General features: G+C 41.7%; 1 protein-coding gene across 17 annotated transcripts in view; it reads right to left on the bottom strand.

The window, feature by feature from the left end:
• The window catches only part of PARD3 (par-3 family cell polarity regulator), a 458,970-nt gene that overhangs the window by 102,836 nt on the left and 333,457 nt on the right, over positions 1 to 22,677 (bottom strand). For 16 of the 17 annotated variants that reach the window (XM_069958961.1, XM_069958945.1, XM_069958951.1 and 13 more), the window contains one exon: positions 16,258 to 16,518. In XM_069958961.1, coding sequence (XP_069815062.1) covers positions 16,258 to 16,518 — 261 coding nt within the window. Of the gene's footprint in view, positions 1 to 16,253; positions 16,519 to 22,677 lie in introns of those variants that run through there. The other variant, XM_069958962.1, reaches the window with a different exon arrangement.

Below are 22,677 nucleotides of genomic sequence, written 5' to 3'. Positions count from 1 at the left end.
AAAAAGCCTGCCCCAGCTGATGGACTGGCCACTCAGCCAATCAGTGACTGGAGCACCTCTTACCCCAGTCATTAGTTGGCTGAGCGGCCAGTCCATCAGCCAGGTCGTGACATGTCAGCACCGGAAATCCTAGAGCTTGGTGGGGGTCCGGAGGCCATTTCACCGTGGGCACGGGGAGAGGTAGATTTGAAAAATGTCCGGAGTTGCTATGCTATGTGTAAAATTTTTCATTGCATCCTTGAGGGTCCAAATACCAAACGCCCAGTACATATCAATATGTTTTCTCCTTTTTATTTATTTTCTTTTTATTATTTTTTTCCCCATTTTTTGATACAGCTCTTCAATATCCAAAACGGAAATAAGGAGCTTTAATTATTAAAGCTAAAGATATGGCAGTCGCTTCCACATTCTATATTTCGTCTACCATGAGGATTGAATTTCATCTGAAGGCTTGGGGGAAAAAATAGGATTCAAAACACCACTGCCAATTACCGCAAAGCAAATCCTGAAAATTTGTAAACTGCTGCCTTGAATTTCTAACATATATAATGTAATGACTGTTCAGAAATGATAAAAACCCCATCAAGAACACTATTTATTCTGCAAATTTCCCGCACATAAATAGAATGTTATTTAAGAAAGGTGAGGTTATTCCTTGATATGGCGCATCAATGTCAGCCGCCGAGTGTAAATCTGAAATAAGCATGAAAAATATGTATTTTATGGAAATTCTGTGCACCTAGAACCCGGTGCCTCAGCAAAACTGCCAATAGAAATGGTATATAAGCAGCAAATTATCATACTGCGGGGAGTTATTATGAAGCTTTTTGTTTAGGTAATTCTTAACATGAGATATATGGGAAATGTTAAGTAAAGAGAACTGACAAATGCTAAATGGGCATTTTATAATGGATGGGAATTAGTCGGGAGGAAAACCAGGATTTATCTTGTACACTTGTCTTGTCTCAGCCAATGGCCATCACTGGTGAAATAGGGTTGAGGTCAACAATACTGCTACTGACAATGATACCAGGTTTTACACAGTTGCAAGACTGAGAAAAATATTTACAGTCCAGATCTAGGTCACGGCAATACCCCAAGAGACGGACTGTTCTTGTTAAGTGCCCCAGACTGTTCACGTCTACAGAATGACAGATCAAGCAGTTTCTTTATTGGATGGTAGAACTGTCAATCACAGCTGGGAGGGGTCAATGCAGGAAACTCTATGCACTGAATGAGAAGAGCCTACCTCCGGGACACTTGCAATGGTGGCAGCCTTGACGTAATGTGCTGTTCGTAGGCGCCTAAAACAGATTCCAGGTAGTAACAGAAATAATATTTATCCTCTGTCCAAAAGTATAGATGCTAAAAAAACAATTGCTGGAGGCTGGACCATTCGGTCGTCCACCGATCATGAGAACAAAGGTTCTGAGTCTCCCATCTGAATGAAGTGGTGGTCATGTGTGCAGTGCTGCACCATTTACAGCCTATGAGGTTGCCAGACTCATGACCCTGTTCTCATGAACGCTGAGGGGCCCGGAGAAATCATACATTTACCACCTGCTTTATGGATAGGGAGTTGTCGAGGACAACTCCTTTAAGTAAACTGCCAAAAGCCATGGCCAACCAGACTTTACTCCTAAGACAAACCCTCGTACTATAAGGTGGCCATTTCAAAGCAAGTTTATGCAACATATAAGAGGCCTGAGTAGTCCATAGTGGCTCTCTGTTTAGGTTCATAAAAGGGGGTCTACCCTATATATCTATATACATTAACTTTCCATTTCTATTTAGCCCCATTTATATTTCATCATATAACTAGGTTGTCGCCCCTTTTAGGATGCGGACACGTAGAAAAAAAAAAAAGAGAACAGCTTCCAGTGCAAATGCTCTGTCAGTGAGTTTCTTAAAAGCCCACGACTGACTCATGAGACTGAATTCGGCTGATAATCAGCCTCATAGACTTATTCATCATTCTGTTTCGAGGGCCATTATCTAAGCAGACTTCTCATACGGGAATACAAGTGAAAATTCCACTTAAAATGAAATAATCCTTGACTGCTATTATTTCACTAACATAAATGATTAGTGTCCGCGGAAAGATAAGCTGATTAATAATGGATTGTATGCACATTATCAGCCCTCTGTCTGCTCAAGAAACTTTCTCAAGTAAAGAAAAAAAAATTGCTTAGCAGCTGAGCTGCAACTCATTCTGATCGGTGACTCTCCTTTACGGGGAAATTTACCTACTGGCAGTGCCGATGCTTCAATGGGTGGGAGCCAACTCTATCCTAATAAAAATGGTCATTCCACAAATTCCAGACTTTTACCATTGCAGACAATTATGTCAATTGGTGTCGATTAATGGAGAAGTCCAGCTAGACCCAGCTTTTAGAAAGTGCTGGGGAGGTTGAAAGAAATAACATGCTCTTACCTCCTTTTCTTCAGCACTGGAAATAAGACAAGAGGGGAAAAAAGGAGTTGGGAGGATGGTGCCTCGTGTAATCCTGTTACATGAAAATGTGTGAATTAAAAGTATAGGTGGACTCTCACCTTTTAGCCCCTTGGTCTTTTTGCGTATCACTCCACTTTGGGGTAGCGTCGGAAGATGGCTGCCGGCCGAAGGATCCAGGAAAGGGGACTCACCCAGTGTTGTGACCCGTGGTTTCATGCAGTGGAGAGAAGAAAAAAAGTACCTGGATAGGTATCCTGGCGCTGCCAAAAATTTCTTCACGAGTGGAGTATAAAACATAAAATGGCTGATTTATTGGATAAAATCAGTAAAAAAGTACATAAAACACCTACCCAGGGACTTTTTTCTTCTCTCCACTGCATCCTTCAGCACTGGTCATCATATACCACCGCTCCGGTCCCAGGCTGCTTCCTGGTCTGAGCAGGGACCTGTGTCAAAGTGTGAGGTCCACTCAGCCAGTCAGCAGCCTTAGTGGGGTCCCGCTTCGGATGCGGACTGTCTGAGCAGAACTTATAAGTCATGACCCGACTCCCCGCTCAGACCAGGAAGGGTTCGGGGGCCTGGGGACCATAGCGGTGGTATACGGCCACCAGCCCTGGAGCCAGGAAGGTAAGAACATATCATTTTTTTTATCCTAACCACCCAACACACAAGGCTAAAAAAAATTCTAAAGAATTTTGCCATAGCACGAAATTAAGATTTCTGCCCCAAGTTTTTCTGCTAAACATGGATCGGGAAGGGTTAAAACTCCATTTACATGTACTCTATTAATGCACAGTTGCAATACACATTTCTTAATACCATGACATCATGTGGTTATAAAAAAGCTAAAATCTCTACAGTAATAGAAAACTAATAAAAAATTCTAAATTGGGTCATTTTTCCATTCGTAATAAATTCGTACAACTTTTCTTAACAAAAATCTGACTAGAGTTAGGTGGTCCCAGGGACTCGCTCACTTTCTTGCACACAAATTAGAAGATTACAAGGCATTTGCACTATGCTTCTTCTGCTACCTCATTTGCTTGGAGACTTTGGCACAGGTTTCACCCTGACAGCTAGGGGAATTCTGCATGTGAGAGACTGCCAGATCTGAAGCATATGGAATAATCCCCTCTCCATGCATTTCAGATGCTTCTTTCTTCTTCACTTCTGAATATAAGCCATTTGGTATATAGACGATGGTGTGTAGGACCTATGCCAGCACAGAGTCGTGGCATCATACAGTTAAATATATTGCTGCTTAAATTCCCGTTAATAAAATCTACTCAGGACAATAACAAAGAGGAACGAACAAATCTGATGATACAAAAATCTTATTATTCCTTCCAAATTGAAAAATTTGCAATTCTGTGCCCTCTGTAATACTTGGGGCCAGGGCTGGAGGCTTTGCATAAGCCTTTAATTAACAGTACCAAGGGAGCTTACCGATGGTAGAGGGTAATGGGAAGAAATATTAATGAGTGCAAGAGCATCAAGAACGGGGGCCAACAGCCCACCCCCAGGGTACAACACTCGTTATTGTAAAATGCCCCCAATAGGCAAACCACTAATATCTTGGAGAAGGATGGAGTGAGGACACGGAATGTAAATCTGCTCCACCCAATATACTCTGAGGCACCAACGTTAAGCTACAGAGGTGAACTGACAGCTGAATATCCCATTAATATGCACAGGGGTCAAAGTAGCGGGACAGGCAGCAGTGAAAAAGCAATAAATGGGCCCCTTGCTATCCAACATGTTGCCATAGAGCACCCACTTTTATGTCTACTAGAGATGAGGGAACTTCGAGCATGCTCCAGTTCATCCAAACACGAGCGTTCGGCATTTGATTAGCGGTGGCTGCTGAAGTTGGATAAAGCTCTAAGGTTTTCTGGAAAACATGGATACAGCCAATGACTATATCCATGATTTCCACATAGCCTTAGGGCTTTATCCAAGTTCAGCAGCCACCGCTAATCAAAAGCCGAATGATCGGGTTCGGATGAACTCGAGCATGCTTGAGGTTCACTCATCTCTAATGTCTACCTCCATCCAAGTAGAGATAAGTGCAACATAAGTACACTAAAGTCTTATCCTTTGGCATTTAAACACCAAGAAGTTGGCTGAAGGGAGTTCTAGAAAACATGGATACAGCCTATGGCCGTATCCATGTTTTCCCGGACTCCCCAGGGCTGCATCCAATTTCTTAAGTAACCAATATTCAAATGCCGTGCGATTAGACGCAAGCATGTACGAGTTCCACTCATCTCTACTTACAGTAATTGTGGAACAGCTGCCCCTGAGGAAACAACATTGCGGTGGTGAAACATGTAGGGTTAGTGGATGGCTAGCTTAATAATGTCAATTAAAATTCATATACTGCATACTTATCATGAAATGTCAGAGAAGTATCCCTGTTTATGTGACACCCACATCATACACCTTCTCTAGCCCAAGTCTACCTGCAAATATAATGTTTAAGCCGATGTGGACAGCAAGCTAGTCCCGACCTGTCAGGTCAGTGCCAGCTTGCTACTCGTTCCACCGTCTATTGCCGTCACTATTACACGCACCGACAGCGAGTGAGGAGGAGCGGAGAAGAGCCGGGGGGGGGGGGGGGGGGGGGGGCTGCACGGGTGATGGTCAGATTGTTTGGGCAGCCCATAGGGGATAGCGGCGGTCTGCTGCCGCTCCTATTAAACGGTGCGAAGGCGGCAGAACGTTGCTAGGCTGATCATTTGTGTTTCAGCTTGTTGAAAGACTACGGTCAGCCTACATTGTGCATGTAGGTTGACCGTTGTCTTCTATTACACAAATCGATTCTCGCCCGGTACGGGCGATATCGGCCAGAAACAGACAATTATTACTTAGTGTAATAGAGCTTTTAGGGATCTGCTGCTTGAAGCACTCAGAGCACATTGTATTCTACAAACATAGTCCTGACCGCCATGAGAAAAGTGGGGAAGATCAGCCGCACATTCACACATGAAACGGCTTCGACCAATTAGTAATTCAAGAGCCTTAAAAGCCCACATATCGCCATTGTCTTAAATACAAAAGAGACACATGACTGGATAGTGAGCTAGAAATATTACATTATGTCTTCTGCCATAATGAATCAGAGCCCAGAAGGTGGTCGGGAGGAATCAGCAGGTTGTGATGAAATATTAAAGCCAGTGATTATTGATGAAAAATGAATTAGCCTTTTTGATTTCCGCAACCTTTAAATCATATCCACGGCTCTGGAGCTGATTAGAAAAGCGCCAACACATTTGGCTCCTGAGCAGCCATTTAGAGATCTGCCTAACAAAAGGCTTTTAAGGTCAGATTTCCATATGTGCGGATGTGTATATGTGCGTGAGGAAGGGAGGGGGAGGCGAAAACAATTACATTTATACATCAGGGTATTGGATTTGGGAGATCCTGAAGAAGACCTCTCAGCTAACTATGTGACTGATGAACCCATTTCTGCAAGGCCACAAATGGAACCATTGTTGAGTCTTGCTTTGGTGCGTGTGTGGTCGATCAATAGGAAAAGTTATCTATGACATTAACAAGAGTAATGACTGAGAATAGTTTAAGGAGAAGGAACGGGACTGCTTACTCAGCTGTGGAGTACAATAGGATAGCGTCATGCTAGGGGTGTAAGTATTGTAAAGGCAACATAGAGAACTATGATAAGGCTGATTAAAACTAGAGGTGTACTCCATCAAAAATCTTTTTCTCTCCTATCGACTGGTTTCAGAAAGTTATATAGATTTGTAATTGACTTAAAAATCTCCAGTGTTCCAGTACGCATCAGTTGCTGTATGTCCTGCAGGAAGTGGTATACTCTCCAGTCTGGCACAGTGCTCTCTGCTGCCACCTCTGTCCAGAGCAGTAGAAGTTTTCAATGGAAATTTGCTACTGCTATGGACAGTTCCTGACATGGACACAGGAGGCAGTAGAGAGCACTGTGTCAGACTGGAAAGAATACACCCCTTCCTGCAGGACATACAGCAGCTGATAAGAATAAGAAGACTGGAGATTTTGTAAATAGAAGTAAATTACAAATCTGTATAACTCTCTGCAACCAGTTTATTTTCGCCAGAGTATCCCTTTAAATGCAGCCCTGGGAAGTCTGGTAAAACACAGATACAGCCTACAGATATGGGGGAGACCCTGGCCAGAACAGCCAACCAACTAACATGTACGGGGACGTCCAACTGAGGAAGCTGGGGGAGAGGATAGGGCATGTTGAATATCAACTGCCCAACACTTTTGTTACCAGGCAGATACTGTATCCCACCACCAGGGAAGCCTCTCCGGCCAGGACATGGGAATGCTTCTCTGTTCTTGTTTATGGAGGAATCAGGAGACACAGCTGTTGGCTACTAGCCATTGTAATGCAGTGTAAAATCAGCCTAAGTGGGTTGTACCATTAGGATGATCCTGTTTTGTTAGAACAGTTCCCCTGTCAATCTGATGATCAATACTACTGTCCCCATTGACCAATAGTACTCTGTGTCAGAGCCTAACAACATCTGCTCAGTTTCCCTGCACTGCTACCATAGGGGAGATAAGGCATTACACTGTTTTATCTGAAATCAATGGGCTGTTTATGTAATGCATGGGCCTCCTCAGTACTTCAAGGATGGGGAACCTTCGGCCCTCCAGCTGTTGGAAAACTACAGATCCCATCATGCCTGGACAGCCAAAGCTGGAGGGCCGAAGGTTCCCCATCCCTGCTTTAAGCCCACAGTGGCATTCAGCTGAGCTATACAGTATATACTATCCGAGCCATTGAATCCTCGACAAATAACAGCGATTGCCGGGGAAGACTCCTGTGCAGGTTGATAGCATCAGAATAATGACCCGTCACTATGAGCGCCAATAACAATGTAAGAGAATGTTCCCACTGACATTTCAGATAATTAGGCAAAAAAAAAAGCTCATTAAAGAACTTGGCCTTTATCCTCTTTAGCTTTGATGCTATTCTAGTTTTCATTTCATTCAACATATAGTATAAGAAAACCAATGGAAATATAATACATATAAAGGCCGCAGTGGGGAAATCCAAGGCAATGACTGTGAACGCTTTGTCAACACCCCCGCTGATCGAACATTGCCCATCCCGCGCTTAATTTAATTAAACTTCTAATTGTTATCAAGCGTATAATATTCTATGTCGGGAACATTAATTAGGTCGATAACCTTCAAGGTGTAATGCCTTCTTTCTCTTTAAGCAAATTTAGGAGAGCGTGTAATACGTGTCTAATGTAGGAAGTCAACGTGAATGTTATCACAATGGTACAGCACGGGGATTTCGTCTGAGTGGAGTCCAGTATGTCAACCATTAAACCGCCATCATCTGATTGAAAGTGACTAATTAATAAACTTTATAAATGTCTGGCAGCTACCACTACGATCCTAGGTTTAACTTCAGTCAAGAGCAGCATCCACATGGCCTCTGCATGTCCTCCCTCTATATGTATGAATTTCCTTTGAGTGCTCTAGTTCTTGACAAACTCCAAAATTATATTGATAGGTTCATTTGGAAATTTAGATAGTATGTCCAAATGGGAAAGGACTGCAAATGTGCGCAAAGCGAGCAGCCTATGGATGTATCCATGTATATATCCATGTTTTTTGTTTTTTTTTAGACAAAGCCATTTTTAACGATTAACTAATAATGATTGCAAACAAGATTGTAATATGTTGAACGATTGGTTAACAATAAGCACAGAACGATGGTCGTTAGTTGCGATCATTATGATAATCGTTACTACAATCGTTTTCTCCATCTAATCCCATCTGATTACACTGAACGACAGGTGAACGAATACGGAACTACAGCGAACGAGTAACGATAAGGTTAGGGTCAGATCATGATCAATGACACTAACAATTTTTCGATCATTGCCTGAAAATACACAAGACGATTATCGTTTAAGTTTATATATAACGATTTTCCGCACGATAATCGTCCCGTGTAATAGGACCCTTAGAGCTGTATCCAACTTCTTCAAATGCCGTACACTCGCGTTTGGATGGACCCGAGCATGCTCGAATTGCATTGATCTCGAGACAGGATATGATAGGCGTAATAGCTTTTTCTGTACGGCGCTGTGGAATAAATTTATACAATACAATACTATATTCTGTACATCCCACCCACTACACCTGCCATTTTGCACAAAGGACTATTTCCAAAGTCATAGTCCTACATCAAGGAGGGGAACTGTCAGTCATCAAGTTATTTCAAAACTACAATTCTGATCATACTACAAAACCTTGGTTAAGCCACATGTTTATGTATATGGAGTAAATGGGACATATAGCTGTGTGTCGAAAGGTATATGGGAACTTATTATATGTACATCCCCCTTAAAGGACATACACCAAGAATGAGTGGGGTCTAGTCCTCTCCGCCCAACAGCAGCTGCTTGGGTTATTTTAGCCTAGCTGCAATGTATTTTCCAGCAATACACAATGTCAATGTGGCCCCAGTTAAGGCTTTTAAGTCACTTCTATTAAGCCAACTCTTCGGGTGTAATTTCACCTCATCAGATAGTTCCCTCTAGGACAGCACCGTGGGCAATTTCAATCATGTAACTTATTATAGGTGATTGGTCTGGAGATATTTTAAGCTATCATTTCCCTTTTACAATGGGCTATATCTAATATGAGCTTTCCATGGGATAGAAGGATTATGTTTTCTATGATTGTAAATAGAAAAGGGATGTGAACACCTGCCACGTTGCTCCGGGCCAATATCTGGATTTCATTACCGGCCGGTAAGAACACTAGTGGTGTATGATGACTGTAACGGACAATGCTTTGTAATTATCTGTCCGACTAATATCAATTAAAGGAAGTGGGTATCCGAGGGACGTTCCTTTAATTCTTCTTATCTTTCCGAGTTGGAACGAGTTTGATCTCTTTTCTTTTTTGTTAACTTCCAGGAAGGGCATTTGCTTTGAGTTAAGGATGAAGCTTTCACTTCTGGTAAGACGTGCAGCAGAGAGTGTTTCATCAACACGCGAGGCTCCGCTATTCCTACATTTCCTGGAGGGAAAATCAGTATTTGTTGCAGACCATGACTGACTGTTGTTTCCCTTTCATATGCCAAGCTCATCTGAAGCATTATTATTTTCTACGCTCGGCTACACATTGAAAACACAAGTTCCATATTTTCATAGTATGGTAACTGAAATCCGAGTGAAAACACCTATCTACGGCTGCAAGACAATGGGCTGGGGTAATTGGAAGCTGGAAAGACAGGCGCCAATGTCTTCATGTATTGAGGCACATATTACAAGACTGGTTATAAAAAGAATCATAAGGCCACACATGATGGATTTTTATGAAGCGATTCCACAGCAAAATCCGCATGTGGACTTTACAGCAAATTCACTTTGCATTTTAAAGGAGCGGTTACCTATATGTAGACCGCTGTATCGGTGCCCCCCCACACACATGTACTGATGAATGGCAATAACCCTAAAGATTGGTAACCAGTCCTTTTCTGTGTTAGTTGAAGTCTGTCTGGCGAAAAATTTTATTAAAGTATTGTATTGCCCCCTAAAAATTATACAAATCACCAATATACACTTATTACGGGAAATGCTTATAAAGTGTTTTTTCCCTACACTTACTGCTGCATCAAGGCTTACTACTGCATCTTAGGGAACAGAATTTCCTACATGTTCACTTTCCATACCATATCACTGCAGGGGAAATGGGAAAGTACACTCTTTACAACTAAACCAATGGACTGCCCAACGTAATACAGGGACGTGCTGGGCTCTCCAAACTCACATTAGATCCTTGTAGTTGCTCTGCCTCATTGAACTGTGAAAAGAACTGATAAATCAACTCAGAATTTGACAAGAAGATTTTAGACAATAGATTTGCTGAACCAGAAGACTATTCAAGATTATCTCAAGGAAATGTTAATGAAAATATAGAATTTCCCAAACCATATAAGCAGTGAGTGGGGTAAGAAGATAAAACCATTCTAGTATGACATTTAAGTAGACATTAAAGCTTTACTTTCAAACCACTTGAACTTCATCTGGTCCAGATTTAGGGTATGTTGCCACTAGAGAACACATGGAGATTTCAAGTGGAGGCCACGCGGTAGACTCCTGTTCCATTGACTTAAAGGAGAAGTCCGACCAAAAATGTTATTAAAAGTATTGTATTGCCCCCCAAAAGTTAGACAAATCACCAATATACACTTATTACGGGAAATGCTTATAAAATGCTTTTCCCTGCACTTACTACTGCACCAAGGCTTCACTTCCTGGATAAAATAGTGATGTCACGACCCGACTCCCAGAGCTGTGCGGGCTGTGGCTGCTGGAGAGGATGATGGCAGGGAGACACTGAGGGACACAGAGCACTGAAGGGACACTGAGCATCCCTCTGCCATCATCCTCTGCAGACAGCAGAGAGCAGCTAGCAAGCCATGGACCCCCAGTCTGTCTATGTACTGGATGGCTTCATATCTGAATAACCACATGTAATATTACATTTCCCCGGTAGTGAGTGCTGGAGGTGCAATGAGCCGTGACAATGCGCTGATGGCTCTTATTGAAAGGATTGTGTGTGATGAACAATGGTATAAGACATCTCATGCCAATATATATAGTTCTATAGAGCTGCTTCAGTCTTATTACAATCCCGTATTGGTATAAACCTGGAGATATGAAAGATGACCTGAAATAACACCAATACGTGCTTTCCCTGAGAAGCGTGATAGCAACCTAAACATCTATGCACCCTCTATAATCAGTATATATAGCTATAGTGTTTAGCAGGTAGAGAAGGATCTAATGACAGATGCACCAATAGTCTCATAATTCTTTAATACCCATTTCGCATGGAAGAGATGAAGAATTAGAAGATTTAAGGAAGTCAAACAAACAAAAGCATTAGGCACTTTAGTACCCCCGGCCTTTTATTTTAGTTTTTTTTTTCCCCTAGACAATCTCCTCTTGACATGTCAGAATAGCACTTACACTATGAAGAGAACACACAGTTCACCAAAGGTCTTTGGGCATTTTCCAAACAGTGGTAAGATGCATACAGAAAACATATGATTATGGTATTTTTGTGTCCATTAAAGCATTCACAGAAAGTGACATGTGGCTAGCCGACCATTTGCAGGCTATTTAGATCCGCCAAAGCTTTGTGCCAATTTCATGTCAATCATTTCTTTAGGACAAGACAGTCTGGGAGCCCGGAGATAGAACAGCAGACAAGGAATGTTTTTTTTTTTGTTTTTTTTTTTAACAAGACAAGGTTTACTTTTGTATGGGATAAAAAGGCTGTGTCTATAGGAAGACATGTAAAGCCACTATACTGTTTATACTAGAAGTACTGAATACAATAAGACAGGTAATATGGCGGCTGTTTCACCACTTTAAGTGTACCAGTCATTTAAAAAAACAAACAAACAAGACTCCTTGGTTACTTTTTGTATGAGATAAAAGGGCTGTGTCTAAAGGAAACCATGTACAGCCACTATACTGTATATATTAGAGGTACTAAATACAATAAGACAGGTAAACGTGGTGGCTGTTTAACTACTGTAAGTGTACCAAACATTTAAAAAAAAACAAAAAACAAACAAGACTTTGTGGTTTCTATGTCCTGTGTATATTGAAATACATGTACAGCCACTAATATTGTATTTAGTACCTCTAATATATACAGTAAGACAGGTAAACATGGTGGCTGTTTAACCGATTTAAGTGTAACAGTCATTTAAAAAAAAAAAAAAACTTTTGACATTTATTAAAACTTTTATTAGTGTTGGGCAGCAGGTATGACGCCATCATTGCCCCAAAGACTTAAAATGTAGCCACACATTTCTCCCAACTTGTATGTGATCAACGAAAGCTTTTGGCATGTATGTGATACTTCAAAACTTTTTTTTATGCCTTTGCCCATTTCAGGCACTATATATATATATATATATATATATATATATATATATATATACACACACACACACTCACCGGCCACTTTATTAGGTACACCATGCTATTAACGGTTTGGACCCCCTTTTGCCTTCAGAACTGCCTCAATTCTTGGTGGCATAGATACAACAAGGTGCTGGAAGCTTCCTCAGAGATTTTGGTCCATATTGACATGATGACATCACACAATTGCCGCAGATTTGTTGGCTGCACATCCATGATGCAAATCTCCCGTTCCACCACATCCCAAAGATGCTCTATTGGATTGAGATCTGGTGACTGTGGAGGCCATTGGAGTACAGTGAACTCATTGTCATGTTCAAGAAACCAGTCTGAGATGATTCTAGCTTTATGACATGGCGCATTATCCTGCTGAAAGTAGCCATCAGATGTTGGGTACATTGTGGTCATAAAGGGATGGACATGGTCAGCAACAATACTCAGGTAGGCTGTGGCGTTGCAACGATGCTCAATTGGTACCAAGGGGCCCAAAGAGTGCCAAGAAAATATTCCCTACACCATGACACCACCACCACCAGCCTGAACCGTTGATACAAGGCAGGATGGATCCATGCTTTCATGTTGTTGATGCCAAATTCTGACCCTACCATCCGAATGTCGCAGCAGAAATCGAGACTCATCAGACCAGGCAACGTTTTTCCAATCTTCTACTGTCCAATTTCGATGAGCTTGTGCAAATTGTAGCCTCAGTTTCCTGTTCTTAGATGAAAGGAGTGGCACCCGGTGTGGTCTTCTGCTGCTGTAGCCCATCTGCCTCAAAGTTGGCCGTACTGTGCGTTCAGAGATGCTCTTCTGCCTACCTTGGTTGTAACGGTTGGCTATTTGAGTCACTGTTGCCTTTCTATCAGCTCGAACCAGTCTGCCCATTCTCCTCTGACCTCTGGCATCAACAAGGCATTTCCACCCACAGAACTGCCGCTCACTGGATGTTTTTTCTTTTTCGGACCATTCTCTGTAAACCCTAGAGATGGTTGTGCGTGAAAATCCCAGTAGATCAGCAGTTTCTGAAATACTCAGACCAGTCCTTCTGGCACCAACAACCATGCCACGTTCAAAGGCACTCAAATCACCTTTCTTCCCCATACTGATGCTCGGTTTGAACTGCAGGAGATTGTCTTGACCATGTCTACATGCCTAAATGCACTGAGTTGCCGCCATGTGATTGGCTGATTAGAAATTAGGTGGTAACGTGAAGTTGGACAGGTGTACCTAATAAAGTGGCCAGTGAGTGAGTGTGTATATATATATATATATATATATATATATATATATATATATATATTATATAAATAAATAAATATATATATATATATACACAAAAGTGATTCTTACATAATATAATAGAGCTCAAGATTCTCAACAATTCTGGTTTAATAAAATCGCGGTTGGATTAATAATCTCGGCTCCCTTCTATCCACGTTTGCCTCTATTACACACATCAAAAGGAAGTGTAAGAAGTATAAGCCCCGCAACCCAGAGATGTATCCTGATATTTTACATATGAGGGAGGAAACTGTCAGACTCCAGTCTAATCTACCCTTTCAGGATGAAGCCAGAGCTTTGAAAAGTTGTCTCTCAGGTTAACCCAAGGGCTCGATTTAACATTTTGCAACTTTCCAATTAAACATAGCTGAGAGCAAACAACGAGCAGAGGTTTTCTTTTATATTGTGGTTCACACCATGTTTTGCAAGAAGGTTCCCTAAGTGCCCTGTATGAGATCTGGCATCGAGTTGGTGAAACTTAGAAGTCAAACTGGAAGATCACAAAGCAGAATTTTCGACAAGGCTTCTAATTAGGTCAATGAGAAAGTCTTGTAGTGAAGACAATGGCTGTCAAAGGAAGAGAAGGCTACCGGTAAGATATCTTTTTTTTTTCCTAGCTAAAATTGTGACTGGTGAACACATCCAGGCAATTTCTTTGTAGTAAAAAAAAATACACTTAAATATCAAAAGGCCAAGGACAGAAATCAATAGAGGATCTTGCAGCCCAACAAGACAACACGCATTGAAATGCCATTACTACACGCTGCTATAATTACTGATAATTTTACCTCTGATGTCACTTAGAATTGGACTAAAAAGAAGTTAAATCCTTTTATATGCACTCGGCGGGCCTGGGGAAGGCCATTAAAGGGAATGTATCATTATAAAATAACATTATTTAAATCAGGGTTTCAGCATTAACATTTTCTTTACAAATCTTGTGAATGTGACTAGTCATATTAAAACATTTTATAAATATATTCTATTTTCTTTTTCTCCACTGGGGAAGAAGCAGAAAGACGACACTTTTAGTCTTTTGTAGCTGACTTGTCGGATAAAGAGGCATTTCGTTCTGGCGGAGGCCTAGATAAACCAGGATAGTAAAGCTGGCCATACAGGTTGGAAAACTACTGGCTGAAAAGCCATCTGTCCCGATCCCCCTGGCCAGAAAACAACTGTCAGACTCCTCCAGTGTCTGATTATCTCACAGATATCTGCAGTCGGGGGTTGGAGGGCCCCATACACGTTAGATGGTAGGAAGATCCCACCAACATAGATAGTTCGTATGGGCAGCTGAGTTATGGATGCAGCTTTCCCGTTAGGGAAAACAGGCAAAAATTCCTGGTGGAACCCTCACCAAGACACTGAGACAGGTGAGATTCCGAGCGGGGGTTCCACTTGGAATTTCCATCTGTTTTACTCAGTGTAAACGTACCCTTACTCCCTGGTCTTTGTCGGAGAGTGCTTTCCCCTATATTCTAGAAGACAGTGATAGTATTTGTTTCTATGACCGGAGGGTTTTCAGACTAAATGTATTGGTCACCAATTCTAAAGATAGTTGATCAATATCAGATCGAGTGGGTGAAGATGGGAGGGAGGGTGCCTGGGTACACAGGCTGGGAGAGAAAAAGCTGTATAATCTTATCCATGGGCTTTATATACAATCTAGACTGCTCACTACAGCTTTATCATGGCTTCCATGCTACTGCACACAAAAAAAAGTGCAGCCTCTCTTCTGTGTTCGCAGACATCATAGATGTTAGACTCTGCCTATAAGATATACGATGGCAAAAAAAATTGCTAGCCGTCATGTACACACATGGCAGCTTATGCTGAAACAGGAGTACCTCATTGCAGTTGCCATAAAACCCACACCACCTATGGTACTATCAACTACAGAAAGGCAGTGTTTCTCAAAATGGCTGCCATCATGACAGTTTATTCTTAAATAATAATAAACCTATAATACTTTAATTAAAAAAGATTTTTCCCCCCTTTTTCCAAATTTGCAAAAAAAAAAAAACCTGATGATACAGTCGTCCCTCTGCCCATAAGTGCTGATAACTTTAGCAGACGAGGGGGGGGGGGGGGGGAGCATGTTGCGGAAGCTGCCGGCATTGCATGCAGGTGAAACCACGGCTGCACACAATGTCCAATAGCTGCCCTATGTTGTAGTGTCATCAATAACATCAAGCCACTAAAGGGTCAATTCCCCTAACTTGCCCCCGCCCCCTCTCCTTTGCGGAGATATCAGCACAAGCGGGAAGTGAAGTGCCGGGGAAAAGAATAGGTAGGATCTTCTCTGCTCTCCGGATAACAACTTAAATGCTCTGATCCTTCATGTAAGTAGACTACTGACAAGGCAACGTAAAGAATTTTCATATAAAAAATACTTTATTTTAGCTTCATTAAAAATGATTTGAGTCGCCCAGTTACAAAAAGATATTGCACTACCTATTATCAGACATCGATGACGGACAATCCACAGATAAAACATTACACATTAAGAATTCACGGTAAAGGACGTATTGATTCCAGTCTGGTGCCTACCTGTCTACAGGTGGAGGCTTTGAGTTCCTCGGTTTCTTTACTTGAGCATACAACGCTTCCATTTGCTTGCTATCTCTTGGACTTTGGGGTCTGCTGTTCATATTCAGAGTACCGCCACCGCCTGTGACTGTGTCATAATGGCCCATGTTGGCATACGTGGGCTCTTCGGGCCCGCTGTAATTTTTAGAGTATTCCTGGATCTCAGCATAGTCCTTTTCTCTGGCTTGTCTTTCGCGAAGCTCACGGGTCTTTGCCTGAATTCTGTGGAGACAAAGGAACAATACTGGGAATGTTTTATATAAATTGTAAGAAAATAATAATGAAAATGGCTGATGGGAACTTGACCAATCCCAAGGACAGGGACACAAACCCCCTACAATGAATGGGGTATGAATAAATACCTGGATGTAGTGGCCATTTAGATGTGCTGAGCATTCATTCATTGAGGGGAGATTGCATTCTCAATATCAGTGGGGGGTCCCGGCTGCCAACCGCCCCGCGATCAGCTTATTATCACCTATTCTATAGTGAGAGGGTAACATGTTCAGATGGAAACACCCCTTTAAATTAGACATCTGTAGGCTCGTAGCCTTCTGGTATACATAGTAATGACTGTATACGCTGACAATGTCAAACAGCTTATAGGATTGATACAAGTAGGAACTTGTACCTCAACGTATTAGGCCCTATTCACATTTACTCTCCATTATATGGTGGGATGACCAAAAAGGTATGCAGACATATATATTGTAACTACATATTGTATATTTTCAGACTATATAATTTTTATATGCAGGACGCGTTTCAGTCTCACAAAAAAGGGGTCATTGGCAGAATATGTTTGGTCCATTAACCTTACAAGGCCAACTATACAGCAGCGACATAGAAAGACAAGACACGTGAATGGGGTTCCTACTGCACAACCATAGACGTCGATAACACCATCCTTTACACCTGCAAGCCTAGCAAAACAGGAAAGTGGAATAATTTCACAAACTTAGAGCAAAACTGGGGCACCGAGCGTTCAGAATTTTGCTAATGCAGTAACATTGCTTTCTTTAATGGAAGTGAGGAAGAAATATAATGAATCAGTCATTCTGGAAAAGTAGGAAATGTTTCCTGTGCGGCTCGCATGGAAGTCTTTCAAGGAATGATGAACTGTCCCCTGAAGTGGGCTACGCCGAACGGTCTGAAGGCTCTGAGCACATTTTTTCCCATCATGTATTTGCGACTGAAGAAATGAGCAGGAGAGAAGGTTGCTTCTGCTCTCGCTAAGCCGCCGTTCCAGATACACCACTTACTGTAAGCTATGCATTTTAAATGCACACATATGCCTTCAAAAGAAAGTTGAGAAATGTCAAGCCTGACGGATAGTGATTACACAATATACACAGGTGCCAGTCTGATGGACCATTACAGTGTGCTGCAGGGCTGCTGCCTCTCCACAAAGCCCTGACAATTAGGCGAGCGGCTGAGGAAGCAGGCGCACACAGACGCAGCACACACCAGATTCTGACAGCCTTCCCTCTGCACTTCCACATCTCACTGCACATTTCAATCCAACGCAAACCTATGAGACTACATTTACAATATACTGGTGGAGCGGGGAGCTGAAGAGACGATCTGATTATAATGCAATAGGAAACACAAACCCACAAATATTATATATACATCAAATTGTGGTGACAGGTCTAATATGTTTATTAAAAAAGACATGAATCGTGAGGTTATGAATACAATTAAAGACTTTCCCACATTAAGCACTGGACGTGGTTCCCTATTACATGGACTTTATAAGGTGCCAGTCCCCGAGAAGTCAGATATAGTCTTCTAGTGCTACATCTGCGATACATGACTTTCAATATAGGTTCAGATTGCCCACTACTAAAGCTATAAGTACATACATATTATGCTAAACATACATATAAAAAATAAATATTGGCTGAATGCACCAACCATTTAAAGGAGAAGTGCGGCAAAATTTTATATTTAAGTACTGTATTGCCCCCCAAAAAGTTATACAAATCCCCAATATACACTTATTACAGGAAATGCTTATAAAGTGCTTTTTTCCCTGCACTTACTACTGCATCAAGGCTTCACTTCCTGGCTAAAATTGTGATGTCACTTCCTGGATACCATGGTGATGTCACTTCCTGGATAACATGGTGTTGTCACTTCCTGGATAACATGGTGATGTCACTTCCTGGATAACATGGTGATGTCACTTTCTGGATAAAATGGTAATGTTACGACCCGACTCCCAGAGCTGTGCGGGCTGTGGCTGCTGGAGAGGATGATGGCAGAGGGATGTTCAGTGTCCCTCCAGTGCCCTGTGTCCCTCAGTATCCCCCTGCCATCATCCTCTCCAGCAGCCACAGCCCGCACAGCCCTGGGAGTCGGGTCGTGACATCACCATGTTATCCAGGAAGTGACATCACCATGTTATCCAGGAAGTGACATCACCAGGTTATCCAGGAAGTGAAGCCTTGATGCAGTAGTAAGTGCAGGGAAAAAAGCAGTTTATGTGCATTTCCCGTAATGCGGGAATATTGGGGATTTGCATAACTTTTGGGGGCAATACAATACTTTAATAAAAAAATTTTGCCGGACTTCTCCTTCAATGTGTATAGGGGACCCCAACTCCCTCCAACATAAGATCATGACAAGGACAAAAAGGATTTGTCATGTTGGGTTTCAATGGAAAGTTCCTTTAGTTCTCCAGACAACAAGCATTCCTGCAGCAGGGTCTCTCAGGGTCTTATGCATATATATATATATATATATATATATATATATATATATATATATATATATATATCTCCAAAGCAAAATGGAACATGAATGGTTATGGGGCAACAAGGTGAGAAAGCTGTCCACTGAACAAATGTGTCAGTCCCCCATGCATATGACAACGACGCCTAGCGGCTTCTGAATCGTGTTAAGATGTAATAGGAAGTTCACCCCGTATAAGGTTGTACTCCGTCAACATCCTCATGGAAAACAAATCATGACATGATCCATTGACTATTATGTGTACCCTGATCCTCTGCCAGAAGTGCCTCCTGCTCTTATTTCCACTCAAATAAAAAGCTAGGTCAGCCAATCACTAGCCGTAGTACTGAGCTGCCTTGGACAGAGATTGGCTAAGCAGGAACTTTCTGCATGTTGAAACAGAAGAAGGCAGTGTTGGTCAGCTAAGAACGGCCACTATGAAACAGACATAACAAGGAATCAGGGCAGGTGAGTATTTTATTTTAGCGCAGCCCGAACCCTAAGTCATAAATTTTTGTTTTTCTAACTTACCCCTTTAATAAATTTTACAATGTAATATATCATATTCTTATTTCAAAACTCTAGTTGAATTTGTTACATTTCTACCAACATCAACCAAAACAGACTCCATAACTCTGCAACTTCGTCAAAAGGGGAGAAGTTGTAGTGGCGCATAAGCATGGCAGCTTTTTATTTTTGTAGTCTCATGTTTAAGATCTACAGAACACCCAACTTCCTTCACTCACAGGTTATCTGCTTAATGTTTTATAAGAAATTTATTAGAGAGATAGAAGTTTAATCGGCTTCAAAACAGTGTGCAAAACTAAATAAAAGTTGTATATTGTTTGGCATATAAATTACCCTATGTGAATCTTGTGGACGCAGCAATGAGAAGTCTCTGGTAAACATCTTCAAAGCTATCAATCACCATAAAGTTGTGAGATACCCAGATGATGCATAAAATTGCAGAAATCTAACGTCATTCAATTTGCCAAAGGTTTTTTTTTTTTACAATGTCTTCACAATGCGCGAGTGCACACAATGAGCAGTTTCATGCGTCATCCTTCTGCAAGTAACATCTGCACCGTATACTTTTTTACTACCAGGAATTTATAGTCACTTTCAATAAGAAAAATCCTCTTAGCCAACTGATCTAATACAGTAAAACGGAGTCCGAGAGGATGCTCTCAGGTCCCTCCAAGATGGAGCCGGAGCAGGAGGTCAAGAGGTGAAAAGCCGACATAATGGGGAAGACACGTTGTCAGATAAAGGAGCATTGCCTTCAGAAGTAGCAGCACTATATCACTGCAAATGGATTTTATTCTTGTGAATAGGAAACAATGTCGCATTAAATATGAGAGTGAATTTGTACATTAGATTTTTCCAGCCAGCCACAGATATAAAATTATTGTCAGATCTGGATGAAATTTACAATGTCAAAACCTATTAACGTGTCCATTTGGTTCAAACAAAACACCAAGATAATTCTACGATGCTACAGAAAAGATGAGGTTAAGAGCCACCAGGGGTGCTGCCCAACATCAGCTACCAGTATAGGGTCTGGTAGGCTCTATAGCAGGGATGGGGAACCTGCAGGGATGGGGAACCTGCGGCCCTCCAGCTGTTGCAAAACTACAATTCCCTTCATGCCCGGACAGCCAAAGCCTCCTCTACTTGACAAAGGGGCAATTTATGCCTCGAAATGCGTTGTTTATGAGACCATTAAAATTCATTGTTTTACTTCATTAAACCTGAAGCCGTGAAGCGCCATCATTCTGGCTCCTGTGGTCCCCGCCTACCCAGAGGATCCGACACTTCATCTACCATGACATACATGGTGGAAACCCTGGTTAGGTTACATGCAAATGGCTAACCAATGTCACTAGACTCTATATAGTCCCTAAGTATTACAGACCTGTAAGCTGTCCAGGATGCCTCCGTAAAACACCTTGTTTACCCTTACAAGTTTTTTTTTTCATGTCTTGCAACATACCAACAAGATTGTGTATATACTAAAATACGGGCAGACAATACGACAATTGCAGACAATCCGGACCCATTGCAGTCTATGGACATGTATTACGAATCGGCACACGGCCATGGATGAGTAATCTGCGTTCATGACCCCCAACACAGTCATTAGTTATGCTAACTTGATCATTGTCATTTTGGGTTGGATCCAACCAGCTTTTTGACATTGCCAGCTCAGTTAGATTTACTATTACAGAGTCCAAAAACCAAGCTGGCAGGTTACCTGGCTTCATCTAAAGTTGGCTATGGTATACACTTCTATGGCGCATAAATCAGTTTGCAAAATTGATCAAATCAGGTTGTACAATGTGATCAATCATAATAATAGCTACACACCATGATCCCATTTTCATATGTAAAAGATATTAGGCTCTGCAAGACTGCACAGGTTGAAGACAGGAACATGAAAGTCATGGCATTAGGGTCAGAGGGAATATTTCAGGTTTACACCTATCCAATACCTCTGCTCTCTATCAATTATAACTTATAATCAGGAATTGCTGCTTATTTTCTCCATATTATCTATGTTCTACATGTTGCCATTGGACACAGACCACGCCTTTGCTCCACTCTGTAGTCAGACATGTGACATAATGCAGCTACATGTATCTTTCCATCCATTCTGGAACAATGCACAGCTCTTAGGAAACCGGCAGAATTCTGGAGTTACTGTGTCATAAAAGGCGACAAAAACATCACACACACAGTACTTCAGAGAATGTACTAAGGGAAGAAAAAGCCCAAAGTAGTTACTTGACATTTTATGTAAAATGAAATGTTGTAGATGGTTGTTTTGTTGTTCTGAAGCTTTCCTTAAAGTGCCATTTTTCGGAAAATTATAGACATCAAAAATAAAAATAATAATTTTTGCATGCATCTCACCAGAACACTACAATAACAGAGTGTGCTCCCTGCGTTAAGACTTGTCTGAATCAGGAATGGCTTTTATTTTTATTCCAATCCAGACCAGTCACTAGGGCAAATTCCTCTAAAGCTCCTCAAACACATAAAGCAACAGCTGGCTAAAGGCTTTATACACACTGGAGAAAACACCGGCAAATCTGCCGATATCGGCAGCACCGGTCAACCATCTAAAGCTGACCATACATGTCCAATGGCACTTGCTTCAGCCAACTCAACAAAGGCTTATCCCTCCAAAAACGAAAGGGCTTGGCAGCAAAAATCTAGCACACTCGACCCTTCTCTTCACTAACAGATTCGGGAGACCACCCCACACCTTATATTATTGGCCAAACCAACTAAAAGCAGCAAAAATGTATATGAGCACCTTCATGTGTATGGACCCCACCAGACTCCACTGACAGATAAAGTTCGGGAAGTGATTTCAACTTTGTAATCCTATCGTTTTTGTTCAGGTAAACCACAGCCAGACTGACCACCACTTTGAAGAGCTCATGGCCCAGTGTGCATGTCTATGGTTGGCATTGGAAACTTTGTCAGATGAGTGAATTACTGACTGGATAAAAGACCAAAATGGTTAAACATCCAAGGCTCGTTCAGTTGTATAACACCATAGACCAAGACCCTAAGACTGCTATGGGGCCCAGTAACGGCCGGCACCATCGGCTTTGCTCCTTTTGGCAATAACTTCCT

The sequence above is a fragment of the Dendropsophus ebraccatus genome, chromosome 2 (genome assembly GCF_027789765.1).
Source record: "Dendropsophus ebraccatus isolate aDenEbr1 chromosome 2, aDenEbr1.pat, whole genome shotgun sequence".
Taxonomy (NCBI): Eukaryota; Metazoa; Chordata; class Amphibia; order Anura; family Hylidae; genus Dendropsophus; species Dendropsophus ebraccatus.
Note: the sequence above shows the minus strand (reverse complement) of the source record. Positions and strands in the feature narration are given on the sequence as shown.